The sequence below is a fragment of the Heliangelus exortis genome, chromosome 1, assembly GCF_036169615.1.
Source record: "Heliangelus exortis chromosome 1, bHelExo1.hap1, whole genome shotgun sequence".
NCBI lineage: Eukaryota > Metazoa > Chordata > Aves > Apodiformes > Trochilidae > Heliangelus > Heliangelus exortis.
The window spans coordinates 6,266,224-6,289,318 of record NC_092422.1 but is presented as its reverse complement, the minus strand read 5'-3'; the positions used below and the strand labels follow the sequence as shown (position 1 = coordinate 6,289,318).

The 23,095-nt window shown below is 38.0% G+C and overlaps 1 protein-coding gene across 12 annotated transcripts in view; it reads right to left on the bottom strand.

The window, feature by feature from the left end:
- PICALM (phosphatidylinositol binding clathrin assembly protein) overlaps positions 1–21,151 on the bottom strand; it is a 67,820-nt gene extending 46,669 nt beyond the window's left edge. For 4 of the 12 annotated variants that reach the window (XM_071730258.1, XM_071730596.1, XM_071730515.1 and 1 more), the window contains exon 1: positions 20,697–21,016. In XM_071730258.1, the coding sequence (XP_071586359.1) occupies positions 20,697–20,826 (130 nt within the window). In that variant the 5' untranslated portion in view covers positions 20,827–21,016. Of the gene's footprint in view, positions 1–20,696 lie in introns of all 12 variants that reach the window. The other 8 variants (XM_071730824.1, XM_071730899.1, XM_071730975.1 and 5 more) reach the window with 5 other exon arrangements.
- Positions 21,152–23,095: the final 1,944 nt, after the last annotated feature.

Below are 23,095 nucleotides of genomic sequence, written 5' to 3'. Positions count from 1 at the left end.
AAATGTTGAAACACAAACGTGTTACACAGTTCCACAGTTAAGACATTGTCCCCAAGGGAGAGACATGACCATTCCCCACATAATGACAGACAGTGCAGCAGCAGCTCACTCTGCCAGAGGCCTTTTGCAAGATTTTGGTTGAAAATTTCAAAGATCCGAAGTCAGACAATCTTCACCCAATTGGTTAATCAAGTGATGGGATTTATGCCAATAGGAGGTTTACCACTAGGCAAAAAATTCCCTGTTTTCATTCTGTGTTGTAAATATAGTTACAGAAGGCACTAAGTGATAATGTAAAGTTTAAGTTACTTCTACTAATTCTAAAGAAATTTGTATGGGTTCAGGATTAACCTTGCCTCACTCCCCCAAACTGCTAACATTATCTATGTTGGTTTTAAGCACTTATGACACCAGTTCTGGCAAGGCACATGTGTGCTATATCTTTCCCTTCCAAAAGGACATGGAAAAATGTTATGCAATGGGAAAAATAAGTGGTTTTGAGGACAAAAACAAACAAACAAAGAGGCACTACAGTTAAGTTAATGGAACATTTGACAGCAAATCTTGAATAAAGAAGAAACGTAATTTAGGTACATACTGCAAAAGCTGCAAACTTTTCCATGATCAGTTTGTATTCTGTCATTTGCTGAAATAAAAATTCATTTTTAGCCTGGATGGTTTGTGCAAAGTTTAACAAAAAGATTAGAATTACCTAGTCTCTCTAGAGTAGACTTTTTCTACTTGCATTGGTTTCTTCAAATTTCTGCAGCAGCTCATCTTCCTTGAACAGAATACCAGTCATGATAGTCCCATGTTTCCAAACATCCAGTATAAAGCATCAATAAAAAAAGTTTTTCAAATGACTGTTCAGGACAAGTATTTTGGATTACAGTGGTTATTTTTGTCCACCCAAATTGACAAGCTGATTATGAAGGTAACTGAAGCACTTAGCGCATCTTTGTAAATTTATCTGGTTTCAAACCAACTCAAAAGAAATCACAAATACACAGTTTTATTTTAAAAGTTTAGGAACCATATCAAAAACCCCTTGAAAATATTTGAAGAAATTTTAACATGTACTATGTACATGTACATTTTAACATGTACATGTACATTACTATTTTAACATGTACTATTCTTCATATTCATTAAAGGATTTTGAACACTTACAAAACCCACAAAAAAACCCCCAAAAAACAAAAAACCAAAAACCTACAAAAAAAAAAAAAAAAACAACCAAAAAACAAACAAAAAAACCCAACAACAAAACCTAAGATAAGAACAAAATTCAGAGCCTGGCTGTAAAAATCTACTATTAAAACCACCTTCTACAGATTAACAGTTCTGATAACTATGAATCCTGACAGATTCAGATCTGATCCTACACATTCCAACTGACATTTTAAAGCCAGGTTTCCTACCTCTTCCATAGGTGATGTCCTTTATTAAATACTGGGAAATAAGATTAGAAAGTTCCTGAATTTAAACAAATAAAATCTGTTGAAAAACAATAATCAAAGTAATTTTGAACGTGAATTAAAGCATGCAGAAATTGAAATCTCCTGAAATTGATTTCTTCCTCAAAGAGATACATTTGGTAACTGCAAATGAAGCCTGTGCCAAAATAAGCTCCAAATGGCATACTTAAGTGATCAAGCTAGAAAAAGAGAATGATGTTAAATTTCAGTCTGAGCCAGTAACTGACATTTAATCTGACAGAATAATATTATATAATCAGCCTGTATTTGAAAACTGAGTGATACTTAGATGTTTTCACAATTACCAGAAAACACCTACTTCTGCAGTGTATAACAAAACATGCCAGAAACTGGATGTGTTCGAAATGTAGCATCTTTTTCTCATTTTTACCAAACTGCTTTACCAGGAGTTTTCTACAGCAGACTTCCTAGTGGTTTCACCCAAGTCCCCTTGAGAGGGGCACAAGGAAATCTAAACTAAACTAACAATAAACATTCCAGTTGAAAATTCTTCTTCTGCATATAACACTACTGCAGGAGCTAGATACTCTGACTCAGGAAATAATTTATGGAAGCACCAAAAACATCCAAGAAGCCCCACTCTGTTCAGGGCATTCCATGGTTAAAAAGGAATGTGATTTGATCTTACTTTTATTAGATAAGCAGCATAAAAGATGCAGAGGGCATGTTTAATCTAATGTAGAATAACTTGTTCTACAGCCAACAATTTATATTCTCATTTCATCAAGATGCATCTTGTCTTTTTCTTCCAATTCAAGTAAGACTTTCATGTTCTTTCTCCTACCTAAAACTTTAATTTCTAATTGCAATTCTTAGAAACTAATTTAAATCTCTATCAGTAACCCTGTGAACTTAGCCTTACTGCCTCAGGTATCTCTATCTAGATTTATTCCTACTCCTCTTTGACTAACATTTACTTCTTATGTTTGAAAACTGCAAAAACTAAGATACTTGCTGTTAAAAAGAGTAAAAATGGGTTCAGATGGACCTTAAAAGACTTTTCCAACTAACTTTAAGAGTGTCTACCAAAACTCCTCAGCAAGCAAAGCATTGGGAAACTAAAAGGTAAAAGAAGTTAAAAAAAGGGAAGTGCAACTCAAAAACCAATAGGTAATTCACTCTGACAAACAAGATTATTTTAATTTTTCATCCTAATTCCCACATACAGGCAGATGCCATGTTTCTGTTCTGATCCACCATTCATAATGATTGTTTAAAGTTCTCCACAATTCCCAATACTGCAGAAATGACAAGTCCAGCTAAGCTACCTTTACAGAATCAATTTACAGACATAGTGGAACATCCCTTCCCAAATGATTTCTTACCTTTACACTTGCTGAGTACCCCTATCACACTTCAAAGGCTAATATTAAAATTACACTAAATTTTGTCTCAACAATTCCAGCCACATATTGCAAATATAATGCTCTTATTTCAACTGCATTTGTCTTCTTAATCCAGAAACAATTACAGGCACAATTATAGTGTATCATGATGGCTCATAAACAAGATAGAGCATCTCAGAAACTAAGCATACCAAGACCATGATACTTCCTCCTATCTGCTTATCTGATCAGATACATTTTTCCTTGGGAAAAACAGTTTTAACCTGTTCCATTCAACCTGTAAGCATTATCACACACTTGGAGACAAGAAAAGTTTATGGTACTATGTTAAATTGAATTTTAAAAAGTAACCTGAATTGCCAGATCATCACAGCAGAATGAATAAGCTATACATACTTAGGATCACCAACTTATTTTATCAGTCATGTTGGTCAGAACCCCTGGAGGTCATCTCTTGTTATGGCAAATCTGAAATAAGTCCTTTCAGACTAAACAGTTTTGCTATGCTACACTCAGCTACTGCATATTTTTTTACTAAATTTATGGGTTGTTGGAACCTGTATCCCTCCAAGAAACAAGTCCTCCAAGACATCAGGTTGTAGAACCACTATCAGTGACACCTAGCTTAGATCAGTCTTCTTACTCTTCTTCTCACTTTCATATAAGAAAAAGACTATAAAGCCCACAACTGAACAGACTCAAACTAATGATTTCATAAATGATATAAATGATACTGCTGCAACAAACTAACTCATTATCCCTAACATTTCTACTCTTCAAGTTGAATACAAACCATAGCTTAATTCACCAAGATCTTGTCACAAGTTTAACATGTCAGCTAAGTTAGTTTTTCAGGTGAACACATTTCTAGGAAGAGGTCAGAATGATTACATGAACAGTTAGGCTAGGAGCGCCAACAATGGGGAAGCAAGAGTGGGTCATAAATATCACTTTCCTTCTGACTCCCTCCATTAACTAACATTTATATTATTTCAAACAATAGCTACTTTGTTTTCAGAGCCCATCATAGGTTAGATTCAGCCATCTCCCTTGCCATCAAATCACAGGCAAATCAAACCAAATCAGTGAAGTCTGGAAAGAACCTCAAGTCAACACAACTCCCCTGCTTCATCTTAGACACATCTCTGACAAAGGTTACAAACAGCATTGGTCCCAGTACTGACCCTTGGGGAATGCCACTCAGCGATGGCCTCCATTTGGGCATTGAGCTGTTGACCACACCCCTGCTGAACGCTATTCTCTGTTAACACATTTTGGTTTTCAACATGGAGATTATTACTAAAAAGCAGCATTTGAATCAGAAAGGGCCATATTCTCCACTTTGAATGTTCTCCTTCCTTTGATGGCAGAATTAAGCAGCCTGTAACAAAGCAGTTTTCCTGTGCACTACTCAGAGTTATGCAAAGAAAACACACCAAACAACACACTTGCTCTCTGCACCCATTAGGATCAGTTGTAACAGGAGATGTAACTTTGTAAACATCTTAAAATATTAATTAATACAAAAGTATCTAAGAGATATTAGTTGTCTAATGATACATTTTCCAGGTCCTCTGCTCACTCTGGAATTCCTTTGTCTGCTGCTCTTCAGTATTCATGTTTTCTTAGAGACAACCACCAGAATTTTAAGAGATTACTTAGGTAGAATTTGAAATTTCATTTCAGAAGATGCTTATCAGGTCCTGCCAACTTGAGTTCAACTAATGTAAGTAAATACTCCTTAGCATTGTTTCAGGGGAGACAAAAAAAAAAAAAAAAAAAAAAAAAAAAAAAAAAAAAAAGCCATTCCTTTCCTCTTTCCTCTTGTAAAGAATAACAGACACCTCTTGTATTAGGTGTCTGGCCACAACTATCTCTCTTGTGAAGCCTAAAGGAAAAAGGCCTCTCAATGTTTGAGCCACCTCAACAGGCGTGTTAAGTTAATTATTTTTGGATGCAGTTATAAAATTTCAAGTTATGGATCTCCAGAGTAGATGTGGCATGCTGGAAAAAAATTCTTCAGATGAATAACCAGTGACTCTGAATCTTTCTGCAGAAGATCTGTTTTGACATAATAAACTACTGCTTCACTAGGGATTTTTGCTGGTATTGGTTTTTCACCACAGCTTTCTCACTATGCCATTTTAAAGAGTGCATCATAAGCTCTCTTCAGTACAAACATACACATTTTTATTACAAATCCAGCAAGCAGAAACATTTTTAAGCATACATTTATAGTGATGTAGTTTATATATGATGAAGTCATGCTCACTGAATACAAGTTAAAAAGTCCAAAGGAGCCCACAGCTATAGAGGGCACAAACTGTGAAAAGCAATTCCCTACTAATGTTCATATCAGTGAAGATTTCTGTCATCTCAGCCTAGGCCAGGTCATCCATCACTCACTGGAACTACCTTGGCTGAGGAGTGAAAGCCTGAGTGAATCCCTTTATACTTCCAAGAGCTAACACTGCTTTCCCTCTACCTAGCATTGTAGCAGTTTGAAAGACCTATCAAAAATTAGTCTCCCACATGCAACACTTATTTAACTGAAATACTTATAAAGAATTTTAAAAATTTAAACTAGGGGGGACCTATTAGCGTAAATGATCCAGATTCCAAAGATAAAAATTCTGCCAAACACTATTGTCAAGCTTTTCTTCCTGAACACTAGGTATATACTGTCATTTTCTCAGAGCTTGTGAACATCTAATTGCCTTTATTTCATAATAATAAGAGATGGATGTATAAAATTACTTATACAGGTAATATTTTTCTCCCTCTCAAGTTATACTTGCTATGACAGCATTTCAGCTACCCGAGGTATTCTCGTTCTGCTAAAGCCTTGTCCTTGCGAAGTTCCAAGTTTCACCCATACTGCATTACTCTTAAGATCTTAACTTATTCCTCTAAACAGAACAAATAAACTACTGCTTCAGCACTCAAAGGCTGAGAAATATGCAAGATGTGTTAACATAGCTGAACACTTTTGCTCCACATTCAATTCCTTCAGAGCCTTTTAAAGCATTATCATGAAATCTAGTCCAAAGTAAGTTTTAGCTCCCCCCCTCACAAACTGGTTCAATATTCCCACTGAAATGTATCTGTAAACTTTGAGCTTTGATCCTATCTTTACAAACATGCTTAATAATGAGTTGTATTCCATGAATCATATTCTAAAGATAATTCCTAATTACAAGATGAAAAATGCCTGTATTGGCCAACAAACATGACAATTCCTGCCTAAGCAGTACATTCCACCTGAGTATTTAACCCACTGGCTTGTTTAAACCAGGGAGAAGCAATTACTCTCTCACATGATAGCTTCTGTGCATTTATGAATAAATTTGATTTTTTTTTTTTTTTTGGAACATTAAGTCAGTATTTTAAAAGCATATGACAGCAAACACTTGAGGATGCATCCACTTCTGATGAATGAGAAAGCAGGTAAATACCTGAAGGGTTATGTGTGAGCAGCACTGTTTGAAGATACATTAGGACAGCTGGCCAGGGAAGCTTTGATTTTGAATGACAGCCATCTGATTCAATATTGAAATAAGTATTTAGTTCAGCATATTAAATGTTATATTAAACTACTATATGGAATATAATAAATATTTAAGTATTCAATATAATATTTATAGTGTGGATAGTCACACACAGTGGATGAATGACAGCACAATTGCATTAAGTTAAGCACTTCTACTTTGATAAAGACTAACTTCTTGGAAAACCATACAGTTTGAACACTACTCCTGTCTCCTACTGCATAAAGACAGCTATTTCAAGCAGTCTGCACATTCCAGTTTATCCTACAATTTTACCTTAAGGTGGATGGAGAAGACACATAATATGGTTTACAGACAACCACAAGAGATCAGTATATGATGCCAAAGATATTAACCCTCAGGTCTCTTCATCACCAAGTATGCACTGAATATGTTAACATGCTATTCTCTATCCTTCTCTCTGACAAGAGCAGTGCCCAAGCCATCTGCCTTTGCATGCTGTAAATTTTTAGTTATAGTATGCACTTAGAGCCTTTTTCTTCTGGTCTAAAGGACATTAGTCTGTAAATACTCCATAGATATCACATCTCCATACAATATAAAGAAGTTGTGCTAATAAAACGGTGTTAAAAACAGGACTTGTGAGATTCACATACAAGCTGCTGTTGTACTGTCAATAGTAAGCAACCAGTCCTAGCAGCCTGCTTTCAAACACCTCCAAGACTCATGCAAAGTACTAACAATATGCCCTTACCTGGCACTCTCTACCAGTGGTACAGTAACATTACTGTAGCCCAGTATACTGGAACACAGAAACCATTTTGTCAACAGCAGACACTGCAGAACAAAAAACCCACAATAAGCACAATTCTATACATGTTTTGCAGAAAAAAATGGCTTTAATATTTTCAAGAAAGTGGGCCTTTAATATAAATAGGGTTTACACCAGTATCTGACCCTCTCAATTCTGCAAAGAACTACTGATCTCAACTTGTGAGAATAAGTTTCGTAGTTGTTGATACCACCATTTGTGACAAAGCTAAATGCCCCCTCTTCAAAGCTTCCAGTCCCAGAGCTTACCTGTTCCATATGGAATTCAGATCAAACCTGTCAAAAAATATACCCAAAAGCAACCAAAGTACCTGTGCTGCCTTCCAAGACCTTTGACTTCCTTAATCCTGGATTACAGAAAATCAAAGAAAATATGCCTTATTTCATGCATGGCGCATTTTGTCATTAAACAACTCCAGCAGAGTTTCTAATTATAAATATATATGTAGCTCCTAAACATACAAAGTATTCACACAAGTGCAATTCAGATGGTTTAGATGTTTGACTTCCAGATCACTTCAGTCTAAAGGATGCATCGGAATGTAGCTTTGTGGTGGTGGTGGTGGTGAACTGTCATTCCATAGCACAGTGAAACTAAAACCACCATCTAGTACAAACCTCAGACTGACCTCCTGCCACCACATCTCACTGAACAGATTTTCAAGCCAAAAAAATTCTCCTGATCTTTGTTATTTTAGAACTTATCACACATGTGTAAATTTACTTTTTCTTCCCTTGACTGCCAGTGCTGCATCTTTAATTAGACAGTCTAATAGACAAAACCAAAGATAAAACAACCAAAGTCATCTGATCTGAGCTCTTCCTACTCCAGTACTTGTCTCATTTCACAAGCTCAAAGGTCATATTCACTCTAGCAAAGTTGTTTGAGCTATCTGTTATTCCCTCCCATTTAAAAATACTATGAAAATTAGATTTCCTTCTATGTAGACATTAATTCAGAGCAAAGATAGCACATTTCACCTGAATGCCTTTGGGAGCTGCCAGGAAACATTTATTTGAGTTAAAGGAGTTATGTCTTTGTATTTACCTACCTCTATCAGTGCTGAAACTGCAGATGAAGATGTGAATATCCATCTCCACACAGCAAAGTTTTCTGGTCTGAGTGTGACCTTCTCTACATCTAAGTGTTTCCAATTTCTGGAAAGCACTCATGTCCAAACACAATCTACAATGCAACCTCCCAGAGTCTGTAATGCCTGCAGCACACTAAATGTACTGGTGTCTTCAGCAAACCAGAAATTTAATAGCGTAATAAATTCAATGTAATTGTAGCAATATTTAAAAGCAAGGGAGGACATATTTATGGCAGATACCATCCTCTACAGATTCACATACAGTAGAGACTTGCCCAGTTAATTATTAACAAAAAACCACCCAGATACACAATTTTGTGGAAATATACCTTCTTTTGTCAAGAGTTCATGCTAGTTCATTGTACAAAATAAACTGTACTGTCAAAAGATTCAACTGGTAAAATAGCATCTATTAAAGATCTTTTTGCCTCTGCAGTATACTGGCTAAAAAGCAGTCTAACTGCTTTTCATATACTTATTAAGAGGAGCAAAAGAAGTTCAACCTGATAAATCAAAAAAACTGGGAAACTTTTGCACGTATCACCAAAGATGGCTAAGACATACCCTAAAATAGCATGACTATCAAATTATGCTCTTTCAACATAAAGAAAGATGCAAAAATGACTAAGTAATTTGGTATAGAAAGTATCAAAAGCACAGTACATAAACTTACTAAAAGAGGTGTATTTTCTGACATGAAGCAAATCCAAACTACTTAGTTTTTTTTTAAGTTATTACTACTTATTACATGACAGTGCTACATGCTTTTCCTCACACCTAGCATGATGCCTTCCTGTAGGAGTGAAACTCTCCAGACAGCAGGCTTCAGCCCAGGGTCTCATTGTGAACAAACTTCACACACCACACACACAACACTACAATCCAGACATGCAATGTTTCCTATTCTGTATGGAAAAATATACAGATCTTGCTTTTCTCTTGATCTCCAGCATGCTTCCACAGTGCCTGTCAGATGATTGTTAGTTGGTTTAGCTGACTATACAACTTCACAGATCTTAGAAAAACTAGCTATGATTTAAGGCTTTATTAAACATGACATAAGAACTAGCCTGACAAAAGTGAAAAAGTAGGGAATACAAGGCAAAGTCAAGAAAATCATGTGACTAATAAGCAGAAAAATCTTCCAAATTCAAATATTTATCATTCAATGACAATAAAACATCCACCTTCTCCTACAAAGTGACTGTCAAAAAACAAAAACCACAAAAAACCCCCCACAAGACAGCACAGTACTTAGGTACTTAGGCTAATACCTCAGAGAACAAACAAGTCACAGTTTTGTGCTCTGATGTTATGCACAACAGTTTAAATACACCATTTTGCAGAATGTGTCAAAGTTTTATTTTTCTCTACATTGAAAAAAAAATTTTAAAAATTTCATCTTTATAACAAAGCATGGGGACTGAGATGATAGTAGGAAGTCTAAAATGACTTCCAGACATGAAATTGTGAAAGTGTGTTGCTTTCTTTCTATTCTATGCTCTTTCCCCTAAATCTCACAAGCAATTTCTTTATGTGAAAGGCCATCTACTTACCAGACATCCCTGTGTGACTTCTGTCTACTACTAAGTGGGACTAATTTTTTTGGTTTTCCCAACAGGAATACGACAAAGCAGTTTAACAAAAAAAACCCCAAAACATGAAGATGTTCCTTTCATGCTAACATATTTGGCAACATGCAAAATTCTAGAAATTTTGGTTAAAAGTGTTGGTACTTTCTAAATAGATTGAACTGATTTTTTCAAGCAACTCATATTCCTGGTACCTGGATCTAAAGCATTTCTTGCAGCCATTTTAATATAAGCTCCATCAGTTCTATACCATCTATTTCACGTTCACTGACAGCCATTTTCATACTTTTTCTTTGCCAATACAGGATCAGATTTTGACATGAACTGTTAGTAAATTAGATAACATGGAACACTGAAGCTCAAAGAAAAAAAGAAGCACCTGCCTCCCCCATCAAAACACAGCTAGCTTCAACAAACTATTTCTGCTCACACATACTGTGAATGTGCAGCTCTCCCATAGAGGAAGGCAGTCAAGCTAAAGAACAGCTAAAATCTTCCAAACTATTAATAGAAATGTTGGAAATGCCCGCCTAATTTAGCTTTTTCTTCCTTCTTCAATTTTGACTAAATTCTCCCATGAGGTATTTGGAGCTCCCTGAGCAAACAAAACTCATGCTGGCTCATCCTAAGCACAGTTGGAATGCACAGTTGAACAGCAGCCTTTCACAAAAGCAGAAGAGTTAAAACAATACAAACCAACCTTTACAGCCCATGTCAAAGTTGCTCAGAGTAAAAGTTTTAAAACATCTTCTGATACAGGTTAGGATGGAGTCAGAATGATCCTCATTTAACATGGAGAGTGAAAATTAAGTTGTATTTTTCCAGCACCATATATTAACATTTACTGATTTTCAGCAGGTTAAAGCAAAGAACCTTACAAAGGAGAACCCACCCTCTTACAACAATGCTGTAAATGTTTGAGTTCCATAAATCCAGATAAATTCTCCTCTTCCCCCAGTCTGTGTTCTTGAGTACTTCATTAGTGACCATGTGGTTATCAGGTTTCACCAAGTTTTAAAACAAACACAGAGCTTCAAACTCTCCAACCTGAAACTGTACCAGTAAGGGAAGCTGCACACGGAAAGAACTCCCCTGTATCCCACAGATGGGAATTTCTCTATTTTACCAATATGCAAAGACTGTCCCTGTCGCAAACAGACTCCAAGATGACTCCAAAGCTGAGCAGAAGTAAGTAGCATCTGCCTTTTGGTTCTCAATTAAAGGAGGATTACAAAGGAGGATTATGCAAAATATAGTTATTCTTTTTGCTTCACTGTATGACTTGTTCACTGGTTAGAACAAGTTTTTCAGAAACCTGAAAAAAATACATGGAGCTATAGTAAAACTAAGTATTAACACCTTGTGTCAGCCCTACTGTATACCAAGAGGTTGACCACATTCCTGTCTACAAAGGCTCTTCATTAGCAGTTTAAATTAACATCAAAAGTAACTCCTCCAACACACTGTATTTTACTTACAGATAACTAAATATGAAGAAAGTCTCCTCATAAAATAACTGTGTAAACAAAAAGCAAAAGCCAACAAAACAAACAGAAAATCTGACCTTGGGGACCTAAGAGCTTTCGATTTATGACAATGCAATTCCAAACTTGAGAGACTGAGCTAACTGTGCTGCTGTGAACCCAAAAAAAAAAAAAAAAAAAAAAAAAAAAAAAAAAAGCTTCTCTGGATTTCTATCCACTTACACACCAAATTCAGCACTGAAATGAATTTCACATATTCTGTACTTTTAATGCAAAGTAATGTGCTAGGAAATAAATTTGTTTTAGCTTTCATTACATTTGCTAGGCTTCATAACACTACTGCTATGGCAAAGAATTCCAGATGAACAGAACTGGAATAAAGTTCGAGCAAGCTCCCTCTTACCTACCAAGAACTTAAAAACAGAAGTTTGTATCCAGATGATCATTTTCTCCTGTGTCCCTATGTTTCAAAAATGTTTACAGCTCAGTGTTGTGCATCTTGAGCTTTTCCATCAGACAGCTAATCAAATGTAGCAACTTATTATGCATTTCATATTCTTATTATAAATAACTACACCCCAGGAATACAAAAGTGTTCATATTTGGTTTCCATTAAGTTCTCTTTTATTCCTATGACTAAAATCCACTTCATGTATAATTTTTGATACTTCAATTTTATTCTACAACACTGTACTGTGATTCTCACTCCAGGCATAAATTATTCCTATTTAATTTAAGACAGTTTTTTCATACATTGCAGAAAATTTTATTAAAAAGATAACAAATCTAAATTCAGCCATCTGAATAAACCCCATTTAATTACAAGTGACTATATCAACATCTATGTCTGTATCAATGACAGCAAAGTGACACGGTATGTTACTCTGAGAATTAATTCAGAATTAGAATCTACCTAAGGATTCCAGTGTATTTCTAAACAGTAAACAAATTCAGGTTTGTCAAGAGGAAAACAGAACACAACATTACTGTTCAGAAAGGCATTTTCTTTCTGTTCAACTGCTGCTATGATTCAAAACAGTACTAGTTATAGCTCCTGCTGAATAAAAAATTAATTGCAAGTAAAGCACCTGAATTTCACCCCTAAAACTTACAAACTGCTATAATCACTTAGACAAATACTAAACTTAGGTATTTTTTGAAAAATGAAGGCATTTCATGAGTAAGCTACACTAAATGAAGATAGTTTTACATCAATACAGAAATTTCCTTGGGAACTAAAGCTCAATGTAGCTGCTATATGTAATGCAGTACTTCTAACAGACTGATTTTTAAATGAAATTTATTTTTAATCTCTTCATAACAGCCTATTTGCAGAACTATGAACACCAATGGTTCCTGGCAAAGAGAAAAAGGGACAGACAATTAAATCCAATCAAATTACATCACCACTGTCAGTACAGTGGCTTAACCATCACAATTGTTTAAACAACTACTAACATTTCACATTAAAAAAAGGTCAGGTCAAGAATACACAGAGCTAGGGATCAGAAAACTTCATATTTTGAATTAGACTTGCATGTATGGCTGCAACTATTGTAGCAATACTGGGAGGGAAGGGAGGAGAAGGGGATAAATGAAATTCAAATTTAAGTGTGACCCAATTTCCAATTAAGTATTGACCCATTTGTCAGCAAGAGTGGAGATACCAGTCAAATAAACCAAGCACAACTGCAAACATATGCAGATAAAATGTTGATGTGATTTCTGAACACATAGGGAGAAGGGGAGAAAACAAAGACACAAGACTACATAATAAAACTAAACCCTAAACAAAAAGTACACACCTGAAAAGCAACAGACAGGTACAGAAACATTGCTGTATCACATGACAGCACATTATCTACCCCAGAGGAATCCAAATATCAACAGCAAAGTGAGTTACAAGCAGCCCTTAAGAATGCCAAGGAAAATGAGGACACCTACTTCTACTGGTTGATAGCCAAGACACTCAACCTTCTGATTTAGCAGACAGAAAAACAAATGACAATCAGAGCTGCACTGAGTGGATCTACTGCCAGATTCAAGGCATGTAAAACTCCAAAATAAATAAATATAGATAAATAATTTAAAACACATTTGCTTCTGTTTGTAACCCGAGTTTAGTTTTAAACTTTATTTTATACACCCTGCGTCTGGAAATTCAGTTTACTATTGTAACTTTAGAATGTCATGGTGTGCAACTGAATACCAGTGGGTTGGTTTTGTTTTGCTAGGCTTTTTTTGAGCAAAACCAATTGATGAATGATACGAATTTCACTACTACTTTTTCCAACTGGATTACAAAGAAAAAAAAAATCAGTTTTTATAAACTATTAACCCGAAGAACTTTTTTTATACACTACATGTTTGACTAGTAAACAGTGGTATTCATAATATATTGAATGAATATTGTATATTCATAATCTGTGCTTTAAACTGTATTTACTATTAAAAAATGACAAAGGCTACAAAGATATTTTGGTGATGTCACAGCACACAATTGGCAGCTAGAATAGCTAAGCTACGTGCTACTGCAAGTACCATATTTAGAGTAAATATGTGAAATACCAGAGTGTGGTTTCAACCCGTCTAAACTTATCACTTCCTACATGAGCAAAAGAATTGGTGCTGCTAGAGCGGCACCGCTGCTGCAGTGCACGGATGTTGTGACTGAACTGGGAGGAAGCAATAAAGAACATTATGTGCACATTTCAAAAGTGTCTTTCTAGGAGAATGCATAGAAAGGGGTTGAGCCAAAGAACTCTGCCTCAGTAAATCAACACAGGTCTGACGGGAATTATATAGGAGAGCGCAAAATTAATCAAAACTCACCTTTGTTGTCTTTGGGATTTGTTTTTTTAAATTTTATTTACAGACTATATATATATATATAGATGTATGTCATGGCACGTATTAAAATAAAACCACAGAATTTCTCTTCATGGTTCATGTTGGGAATTGACACTACCAAGTTAAACCTTGGTGTATTTTACACCTTGTTATTTTACATCTTGTTATTTTACACCCTCTGTTTTGAGATAAAATTTATAAAGACCTAATTTACTCATGTTTGCTATTGCAAATGATCCAAATAAGCATTACTTCATTAAAGCTCCTTCAATAAAATAGCACAGGAGATGTTTTGTCACAATTGAAAAACTCAGCATACCTGTAGTCCATCAAATGCTTAACTTCATCAAGTTATTTTCACACAGTTGAATACAGCTTAGTTGCCTAATTTTGCAAATCTCAAAACCCAATTTGACACATATACTCTCAGCTTGGATTTGCCACTAGTAGATTTGAGAGTACCCCAAGTTAGCACTGGAAATACTAACAGTACTTTCAGGGTCAGAAACTACAAGCTGATTGAGAAAGCTCTGATGTAAAGCTAGAGGTGAAATACCAAGTGCAACAGTATTTCTACTTCCTTTCAATTTAGGATACACATTTAATAAGTTCATACCCTGCCTGTTCCTGATTACATTTCATAATGGAGAAAACTGCTAGAAGAGCAAGAAAAATATAAAACCCAACAGTTTTATATCAACATCCGTTTCTTTCCTTTCCACTTGGTTGCAGCTTTTTGGCCAGTTATTTCTTGTTTCCTTCTAATCCAGTGCAGATGTAATCAGTAATAAAATGTCTCCTACCTAATCCTTCACAAGATAACATTCAGCTCCAAATTACAACCACTTCCAGTGCCAAGACTTCAACTGGCAGGAAATCTATATGGTTGAACTCACATACTTACGGACACACACAGACAAAATCAATTCTTTGACACAAAGTGGTTTTCATTGCTGCAGCAGAAGAGGTTCCTAAAATACTCAGATGTAAGAACACATTTGAGATTACTGCTTGCATTCTGAGCTGTTTGGAAACATTTAATAACTATCCCACTACAGGACTTCAAGATTTTATAAACAAGCCATTTACAGTGCTCACCTGATTTCTTGTAATATGCCTGAGGAATGGCTTCTGCAAGGTTTACAGATAATAAGTGTACATATCTGATGAGTAGTAACAGGGATATTTTAAAATAAGATATGTGTATTTAAGAATTAATAGTGAAAAGATTTTAAAGATACTGAGAAACTGAAATGAAGGAATGCTGTTAAAAAAAAAAAAAAGCTTTCAAATGCAAAAGGTGTCTCTGCTTCAGCAAGCATGTTGCATTTTCCAGGGAGAGCAAGATGTACCTTCAAAAATCACATTTAACAAGTGAATTTTCCCAGCATTCTACCAGCACCACTTGGTATTGCAGTTTACAGATTATGTACTTTAAATACAGCAACATACACAAAGAAAAAAGGGGAAGCTTTAAATTCCATGTTGAATAAGTCATCTCTCTTGAATTATAATGCAAACTAGTGTTACACTGTGAGCCAAGTCACTCACTAGGAACAGCTTAAAACTTTCACATCTACAGATCCAAAACTTATGTTAAGATCAAGAAAAAAAAGACTGAAATGTATTATTGGATCACATGCTGAACTGCAACAGAATGCCTCTTCCAAATATCACTTTTAGAAGTTGAGAGATTACTGCAGCATTTAATAAAAAACCTAGAGCTACAGCCCAAAATTACATGATACCTTAATAACCACAGCTCATGCAAAACAATGGCAGTGAGAAGACTCACAGTAAGGTGATTGCAGGTGTCCTACTGCTTCTCCTCCTTAGTTCCTGCCTCTTACTTCACCCAAAGTAGAATAATGCTTCAGGCTAAGTAAAATAAAACAACAGCTGCAGCACTAAATGGCTATTCTTTCTGCAAATGAGCAGCTGAGGTAGAAAATTGGCCCTCTGGCAGACTAGAGGAGTATGATAGTTCTCATACTTTACTAAAAGGCATAAACAAGTATTCCAAAGGAATTCCAGTTAAAAGTTAGGAAAAGTTGGCTAAGGAAGAAATTATAAAGTAATCATAAAAGAATTTAGAGAGAAAAATTAATACTTCAAAAGAAAGTAGCAATAATGCAATTATCTATATTTGAAATAATTACAGTTACGGGGAACAGTTCTAAGAAAACAAACAAACAAACAACAAACAATGGAGTGCCTCCAGAAATTTAAGTAGGCTATAAAATGGGAAAAAAAAAAACCACCAGAAACCTCAGGTAACCCTGCCAAACCAGAAAAAAAAAAAACAAACCACCATCATTTGGTAAAGAACTACAATACCATAAAAGAACATGGACAATCTATTTCTACTGGTGAACAGAGTAGTATCCACAGACAACAGAAATCAACTCACTGCATCACTGAAGTAACCCAGTTATGCTTCAGTATATAAAGGCAGTTGAGCACTGGAAACACTTTTTTCCCCAGCTTTACTACATTCCTTTTGTGAGATGCAGGGAAAAGAAATTATCCTCATCCCTCCGTTTTATAAAATACACTCTGTGTACCATCTTATTTAGAAATGGAAGCTTTCCCCAGCACAAACAAAGTCTTATCTAGAATTCTAGTAGAAGCCTCTAGACAAAACCAAAACAGACAACACTAGGGACTTGGGAAATAAGTTCCCAACAAGCTCAATTAAGTTTACTTTCACTTAGATAGCTTCACACAAACATGGACCCAACACAAAGAAGATGGTAAGCCCTTAAGTATACAGATTTTTCTTCACAACAAGAAGTCAAGGAAGTTACACTCTGGCAAAACTATAGAGAGATTTCCTGTTAAGAATGGATAATTACAGCACTGCAACTTCCTTCCAAGCCATCCATCCACATTCTCCTTTAAAGAGTGCTACTCCATTAGCTACATGCAGATAGTGTTACTATGCCATACTCATTCAAGAACCCAACCCTTAGTATGTTTCACATCAAAGCTGTTTTAACTGCACTCCACAACATGAATACAAATGTTTTTATGCTACTGAGATATCACTGCTACAGCAGTTTCACTCAGCTGACCCTTTGAAACTTCCTACTTGGCATTAACTATGTATCTTTGGGTTTTTCTAAGATGAATTACCCACCAAGTATCTACAGAAGCACCATCCATCCCCCTCCCAAAATAATTGAGGGAAAAAAAAAACCAACAAAAAACCCCAAAAACCAAAAAACAAAAAAACAACTGGCAAAAAGTTTTCCAGCACCCTTTACATTCCAATAATCTAAACCACTCATTCTTAACATCACTGTACAGAACGAAACACAGCAACCAAAAGTTACACACAAAAGAAAGGGCTGCATAAATCACCATGCACAAGTTAAACCCACAAACCAGTTTTGAGCTATCACTGCTCAGAGGTGTGAAAACTAGGACAAAGTCCTCAAGAAACTAGGTTTTCTGTAAAAGAAATTTCATGCACCATGCTTTGAGGGTTCCAAGACTATTAAACCTGCTTGATTACTATCTAACAAGTAATCCATCATTACAAAAGCATCACCTAGATTAGAAAAAAAAAAAGAAATCTTATCCCAGCTATAAGACTGGACCTCCCAAAAAGGAGAAAAAGATGAGCTGAGTGCAAGTACATGACCATAATATGATTGCTGGTACCTACCATAAGCCATGTCCACTCTTAAATTAGAATTCTATCTCCTTCTCCCTGTAACAAAACAAGCAACTAAGCTTTCTAGCTGGAGAGAAAGAACATTTTTTTTTAGTAGATTTTATTTTTATCATTATGAACTAAGAATGCTTTCTTACATTCTTTTATTATTATGGTAATGGCCACTGAGGAAAATACAGAGGGAATATACAAACCTAGGATGGGAAGCATGTTAGTTTTGCAACTCTACAGCAAGTCAAGAGCAAGACAAATAAAGATAGTAATAATCATGAGCACGGGTACCTATGTTGGATTTCCCTCCAAGTGTATGAGTTGACATCTGTGTGAGGCTGAGCTACTCAGGTGTGTTCATGATGGCTCAAGCTTATCAAAAAAAGAATTTCAGAGACAGGGCAGTCAAAGATTGAGATCTGTACAAGTGATACAAATATCATATTAATGAGAACATACGTCATGGTCACAGAAAATAGTACAAAACTGAGACTTCATACCAGGGGTATGTTCAGTACCAGCCCTAGAAAACTGCTTATCAACACCTCCAGGATACAACTTTTAATTAAGCAAGTTTTCTGTCATTATCACAATAAACACTAATTAGAAAAATATTTAAGAAGCATGTCATCTATGAAGACTGGTACATTATCTGTTATTCATAGTACTTATCAGCTAAACTGTTTATTGCAAATATTGCAAAAGGAAGATATGTGCAAGTAATTCAGAGGTGGGGCTTGAGTCACAGCTTGTGCAAAAAGCATTCATTTTTAAACATACAACCATAAACACTATGAACAAAGAAAATTTTCAAACTACAAAACCATGTGTCATTTCCTGATGCCAGGAACAGAGACTCCCAACATACTTAAGGGCAGCATACAAAACTTATCTACCCATGTTCTATTTTAAGCACTGGGGAAAAGAAAAACAAAAAAATGTCAAGCAGCAAAACTAATAAAAAAATAAAAAGGTTTACTTTGCACTTATAAAAGAATTCTCAGAGAAGGAGGCAGGACTGGTAGTTCTGACACCCTAGAGTTGACAAGGGAAATACAGAAATGGTCCTGTTATCTAGCAACTGTTAGGTATCTTTCTGAGGAAGTTCAAACACCCTTCTACAGCAGCATCCAATAGGTGTCAATTAGGATGCCCCCTAGCAACCGTGTTCAGAACACCACAACTGAATACATATGCCCGTGTGAAGAGCAGATGTCTGGTCAGTTTGATGTACTGACTGTACTTTTAGCACTATTCCAGGCTAAACATAACAAAGGTTTCTTTTCCAGAAAGCATCCCTTCTGTTGTGTGAAATCCAGTAACACAACTTCATACATAAACCATATGACAAGGTGTTTTCTCTATCTGATGAGACTGAGGTACATAGAGACCAAAGATTTACTGAGCCTTCTGACACCGGAGCTGATCAAAAATAAAGCCACTCAGTTACCACCCAGTCTTCATGTGAAACATGAAATGTAACAGAGAATACCAGAAGGAAACAAAGACAGCTGTTCGGGGGCTACCCTAAAAGTATCACATCCCTCTTTGGTACTCGTGGAACAAGAATTGCTTAAACCTTTAAGTCAGACATGGTTTGGTGGAAATAAGAAATAACTGCAGTACAATTAACCCCAGTAATACCATCTGGGCTTCTCATTTGGATATAGAGAGACTCAGGAGGCACAAATTCAAGACACACGAAGACCCAACCTCCTCACAGACATGGGTGAGAGGAAAGGGGAAAGCACACACACAGAAGGTATAGCTACACATCTCTCCAGTATCTTTCCTTACTTATGCGAGGAAGGGAGAAAAAAAAAAAAAAAAAAGTGGGGGATGGGGTGTGTGAGTCGTTAAAAGGCCTAGAATAACCAGATGCAAGATAATCAGGTATTCAAGCCAAGAACATCCTCAGTCCTGTGACCTTACAGCTTAGTGAGAGACACACTAATATGAACTTTGGTGCTCATAATTCTCTTCACAAACACCTGAACCGAACATAGCTGATAGCAAGCCTTTTAATTCTTCCCACCTTGGATCTGTTTTAAATAGAAACAGAAAAATGGCCAGACGCTCCAGGGAATGTGAAACTCGGGTACAGCAGGTCTAAAGAAGTCCTCTTGGACCCATCTTCCCAAGTGAAGGAGACAGACTAGAATGGATAAGACTAAGAACACCCTTACTAATAAAGATTAGGTCTTCAAGCACTCATTTCCCATTCTTCTATGTGGAAGAGTTACAAGAATGGTAGACAAACATTTTTTTTTTTTTTTTTTTTTTTTCAGTAGACTATCTAGGGAAAAATTAGGATGACCGGTTAGCTATTCCTTCTTGAGCCTCCGGCACCTCATCTACAGAACAGGGGAGTGCTTCCCTAGCAAAACACAAACGAGATCAACTAGTAAGGAAATTACAGTCCATTCCTCTGATCAGCCTCCGTGCTTTTCCCTCTCCAAGGAAGGGGAATGGGAGAAGTCCTGTCCCTTTAGAAGCCCACATTCTCCAGGGCCTTGTGCATAGGGAAGAGCTTATAAGGCCCCTTCTGGAGCGCAGATACACTGAACAGCCTCTCCCAAGCTCTCCATCGCCACGTCCCCGATCCTACCCGCCCCCCCTCCCCTATGAGAACGTCCTATGCTGAAACACACAGAACTCCTCCGCCTGACGAGGCTTCACGTCCCCGCCAGGCTGGTGGGAAAGGAGGCAGCCCCACAGCGGACACCCCGCTCCACAGCGCCCCGGGACAGGCCGAGCAATCCCTCTCCTCCGCGGAGCCCGGCGGGAAGCCCTTCGGTCGCCATCCCTCCCCGGTACTCACAGTCCAGGTGTTTCTTCTTGGGCCCCATGACCTCGTGGGTCGTGGCCTTGCAGACGGTTTTCGAGACCGCCGAGCCGGTCACGCTGTGCTGCGCCGCCGTGATGCGGTCGGTGAGGCTTTGGCCGGACATGGCGGGTTGCTGGCGGTGCTGGAACCGAGAGCGGCTCCGCTCCCTCCTCAGGGGCCGGGACGGGAGGACTAGCCGGGGGAAGGAGCTGCACGCACTCCTCACCCCGCCGTGCCGCAGGCGGCCCCCGCTCCGCCCTCAGGGACGGACCTGTCACCCGAGCAGGGACCCCTCCCCCTCCTCCTCCTCCCACCCCCCCCTCCCCCAGCCTCCGTCCCCTCCCCCTGCGCGCCTTCCGCTGGGCCGGGGACAGGGGACACACACTGGGCGCCGCAGGAAAATGGCGGCGGCGGAGCTCCTCCTCGGACCTTTCCGGGCCGCCCGCATCACGTGACACGTGACACGCACCGCCCCTCCTCGCCGCCACGCCCCGCGCGGAGCCCCCCAGGGCAACCACGGGGGGGGGGGGGGGGGGGGCGCGTGGAAATGTCACGTGGGAATGGGAGAAGGGGACTCTTTTTGGGGGGTGGGGGGGAGCAGCCCCGTCCCCTCAGCACCCGAGGCCTCCGGAGGGGGAGAAGGGGAGGAGGGGGCACAGCAGAGCCCGCCAAAAATGGGCCCCTCCCGAGGGTGGGTGGGTGGGGGGCAGCCTTTCCCCGTGGGCAGGCAGCGGTGTGTGGGTGGGGAGCGGGTGTGGGCGCCTGTTTGGGTTCGGCAGTGCGGGGAAAAGCGCTGTGTTAAGGTATCGTGGAGCAGGTGGGGTGTCTCCTCTGCCCTGAAGGAAGTTTTTTTGTGTTCCTCAAAGTTTTGAGGGAACTCCGGTAGCATCACCTCAGACAATGAAAGTGTAGAGGAAAAATCTTGTTCGCGGGCCATGAGGAGTCTGGAGCTGTGTGGTTTCTGTGATTGTGCTTATCTTCAGAGTTATTTTTATTGGAAAGCTGGCGAGAAAAATCTTGAATGTACATCATGGCAAGTGTTAAAAAAAAATGGTGATTTTCAGGTCTTTAATGATCAGCTTCCCACTGTTTTACTGCTCAGCTAATGCTTCTCAGGCTCTTGGGCTTGGTCAGCAGCTCTGTCCTTGGCTTGTTGGGATTTTGTACAAAGTTACTTAATGTTTCTGTTGATAAAAGCTGGCTAACTGTTCCTTAAAGTGCCTTCCGTAAACTGTATGACCCAGATGCAGCGGTGGACAACGAGGAACGGATACTGGAGTCAGTACCTTCTGGGGTGCATTCCCAAAATGCAGTCAGAGCCTCCCAGCTATCTGCAACTTTCATTACTTGCTACAGGGGCTCCTCTCCTCCTTCCCTGACATTCAGCAGCGAATAACACAGAGAAACCACAGGATTCCAGCAGACAAATGTTCTTCCTCTCCCAGAAGTGCCTCCTGATGAGTCGTCTTGAAACTGTCCCTCATCCATGAAGCCACTGAAATATTTATTAGGCAACTTAAACAGAAGCAGTATACAAACGCTACTCAGCTCTGTCTGTTTGACTGGATGTATAAGTAGGATTATCAGTTTATAATGCATAAGGAAAATCAGTGTCAGAGGAAGGACATCTGGTGAAAGCTGAACACAAATAATGCCATTGCTGTGTGTGTGGATGTGGAAGTTGCTTCCTTCATAATGCCAGGCTCTTTGAAGATATTGTTATGTTTGGTTTTTTTTTTCTTGGCTCCTTCTGAACTGCTTCTGGAGTCCCAGATATCCATGCTGGGGAAATAAATCACTGATGTATACAGCAGTGGACTCAGATAAGACAGCTTTAGCATAAAGCTTTGCACCATAAAAAAACTGAGACTGCTATAGGCTATTGATACAGCAACACATATATCCATGAATGCATCATATTTTGTATTGTTTCCAAATTATACTGCAAATCAGAGAGCTAAATAATTTTGACACTGCTGGTATTTTTTATGCTAACTTCAACTAGGACCAGGATGTCAACACCCCACTTCAAGTTGCTGTTTGGAGAAGTTCCATGGAATTGGCCTAAGTAATTTAGGCTGCATCAGTTCTCTGATTATGCCTGTTGCCTTCCCCAGGAACAGTTAAACTACCCAAACAGAGGAAGTCTGCAAGTCTAGGAGTTACTGAGACCACATTTGGACAAAATATCTCATTCCTAAAGGGACAAAGAGTGACCCTGGTCATAGAGATCCAAAACCAAAAATAAATTTACTCTTTTTATAGCTCTTCATACGCACAAAACCCCCACAGTTTTACCCCACTCAGTTAAAAAATCTGCTTGTTGTTTTTGTTCATAAGCAAAAATGGACAAAACATATTTTTGTAATTGTTTGTTGGTTTTTAATTGATAG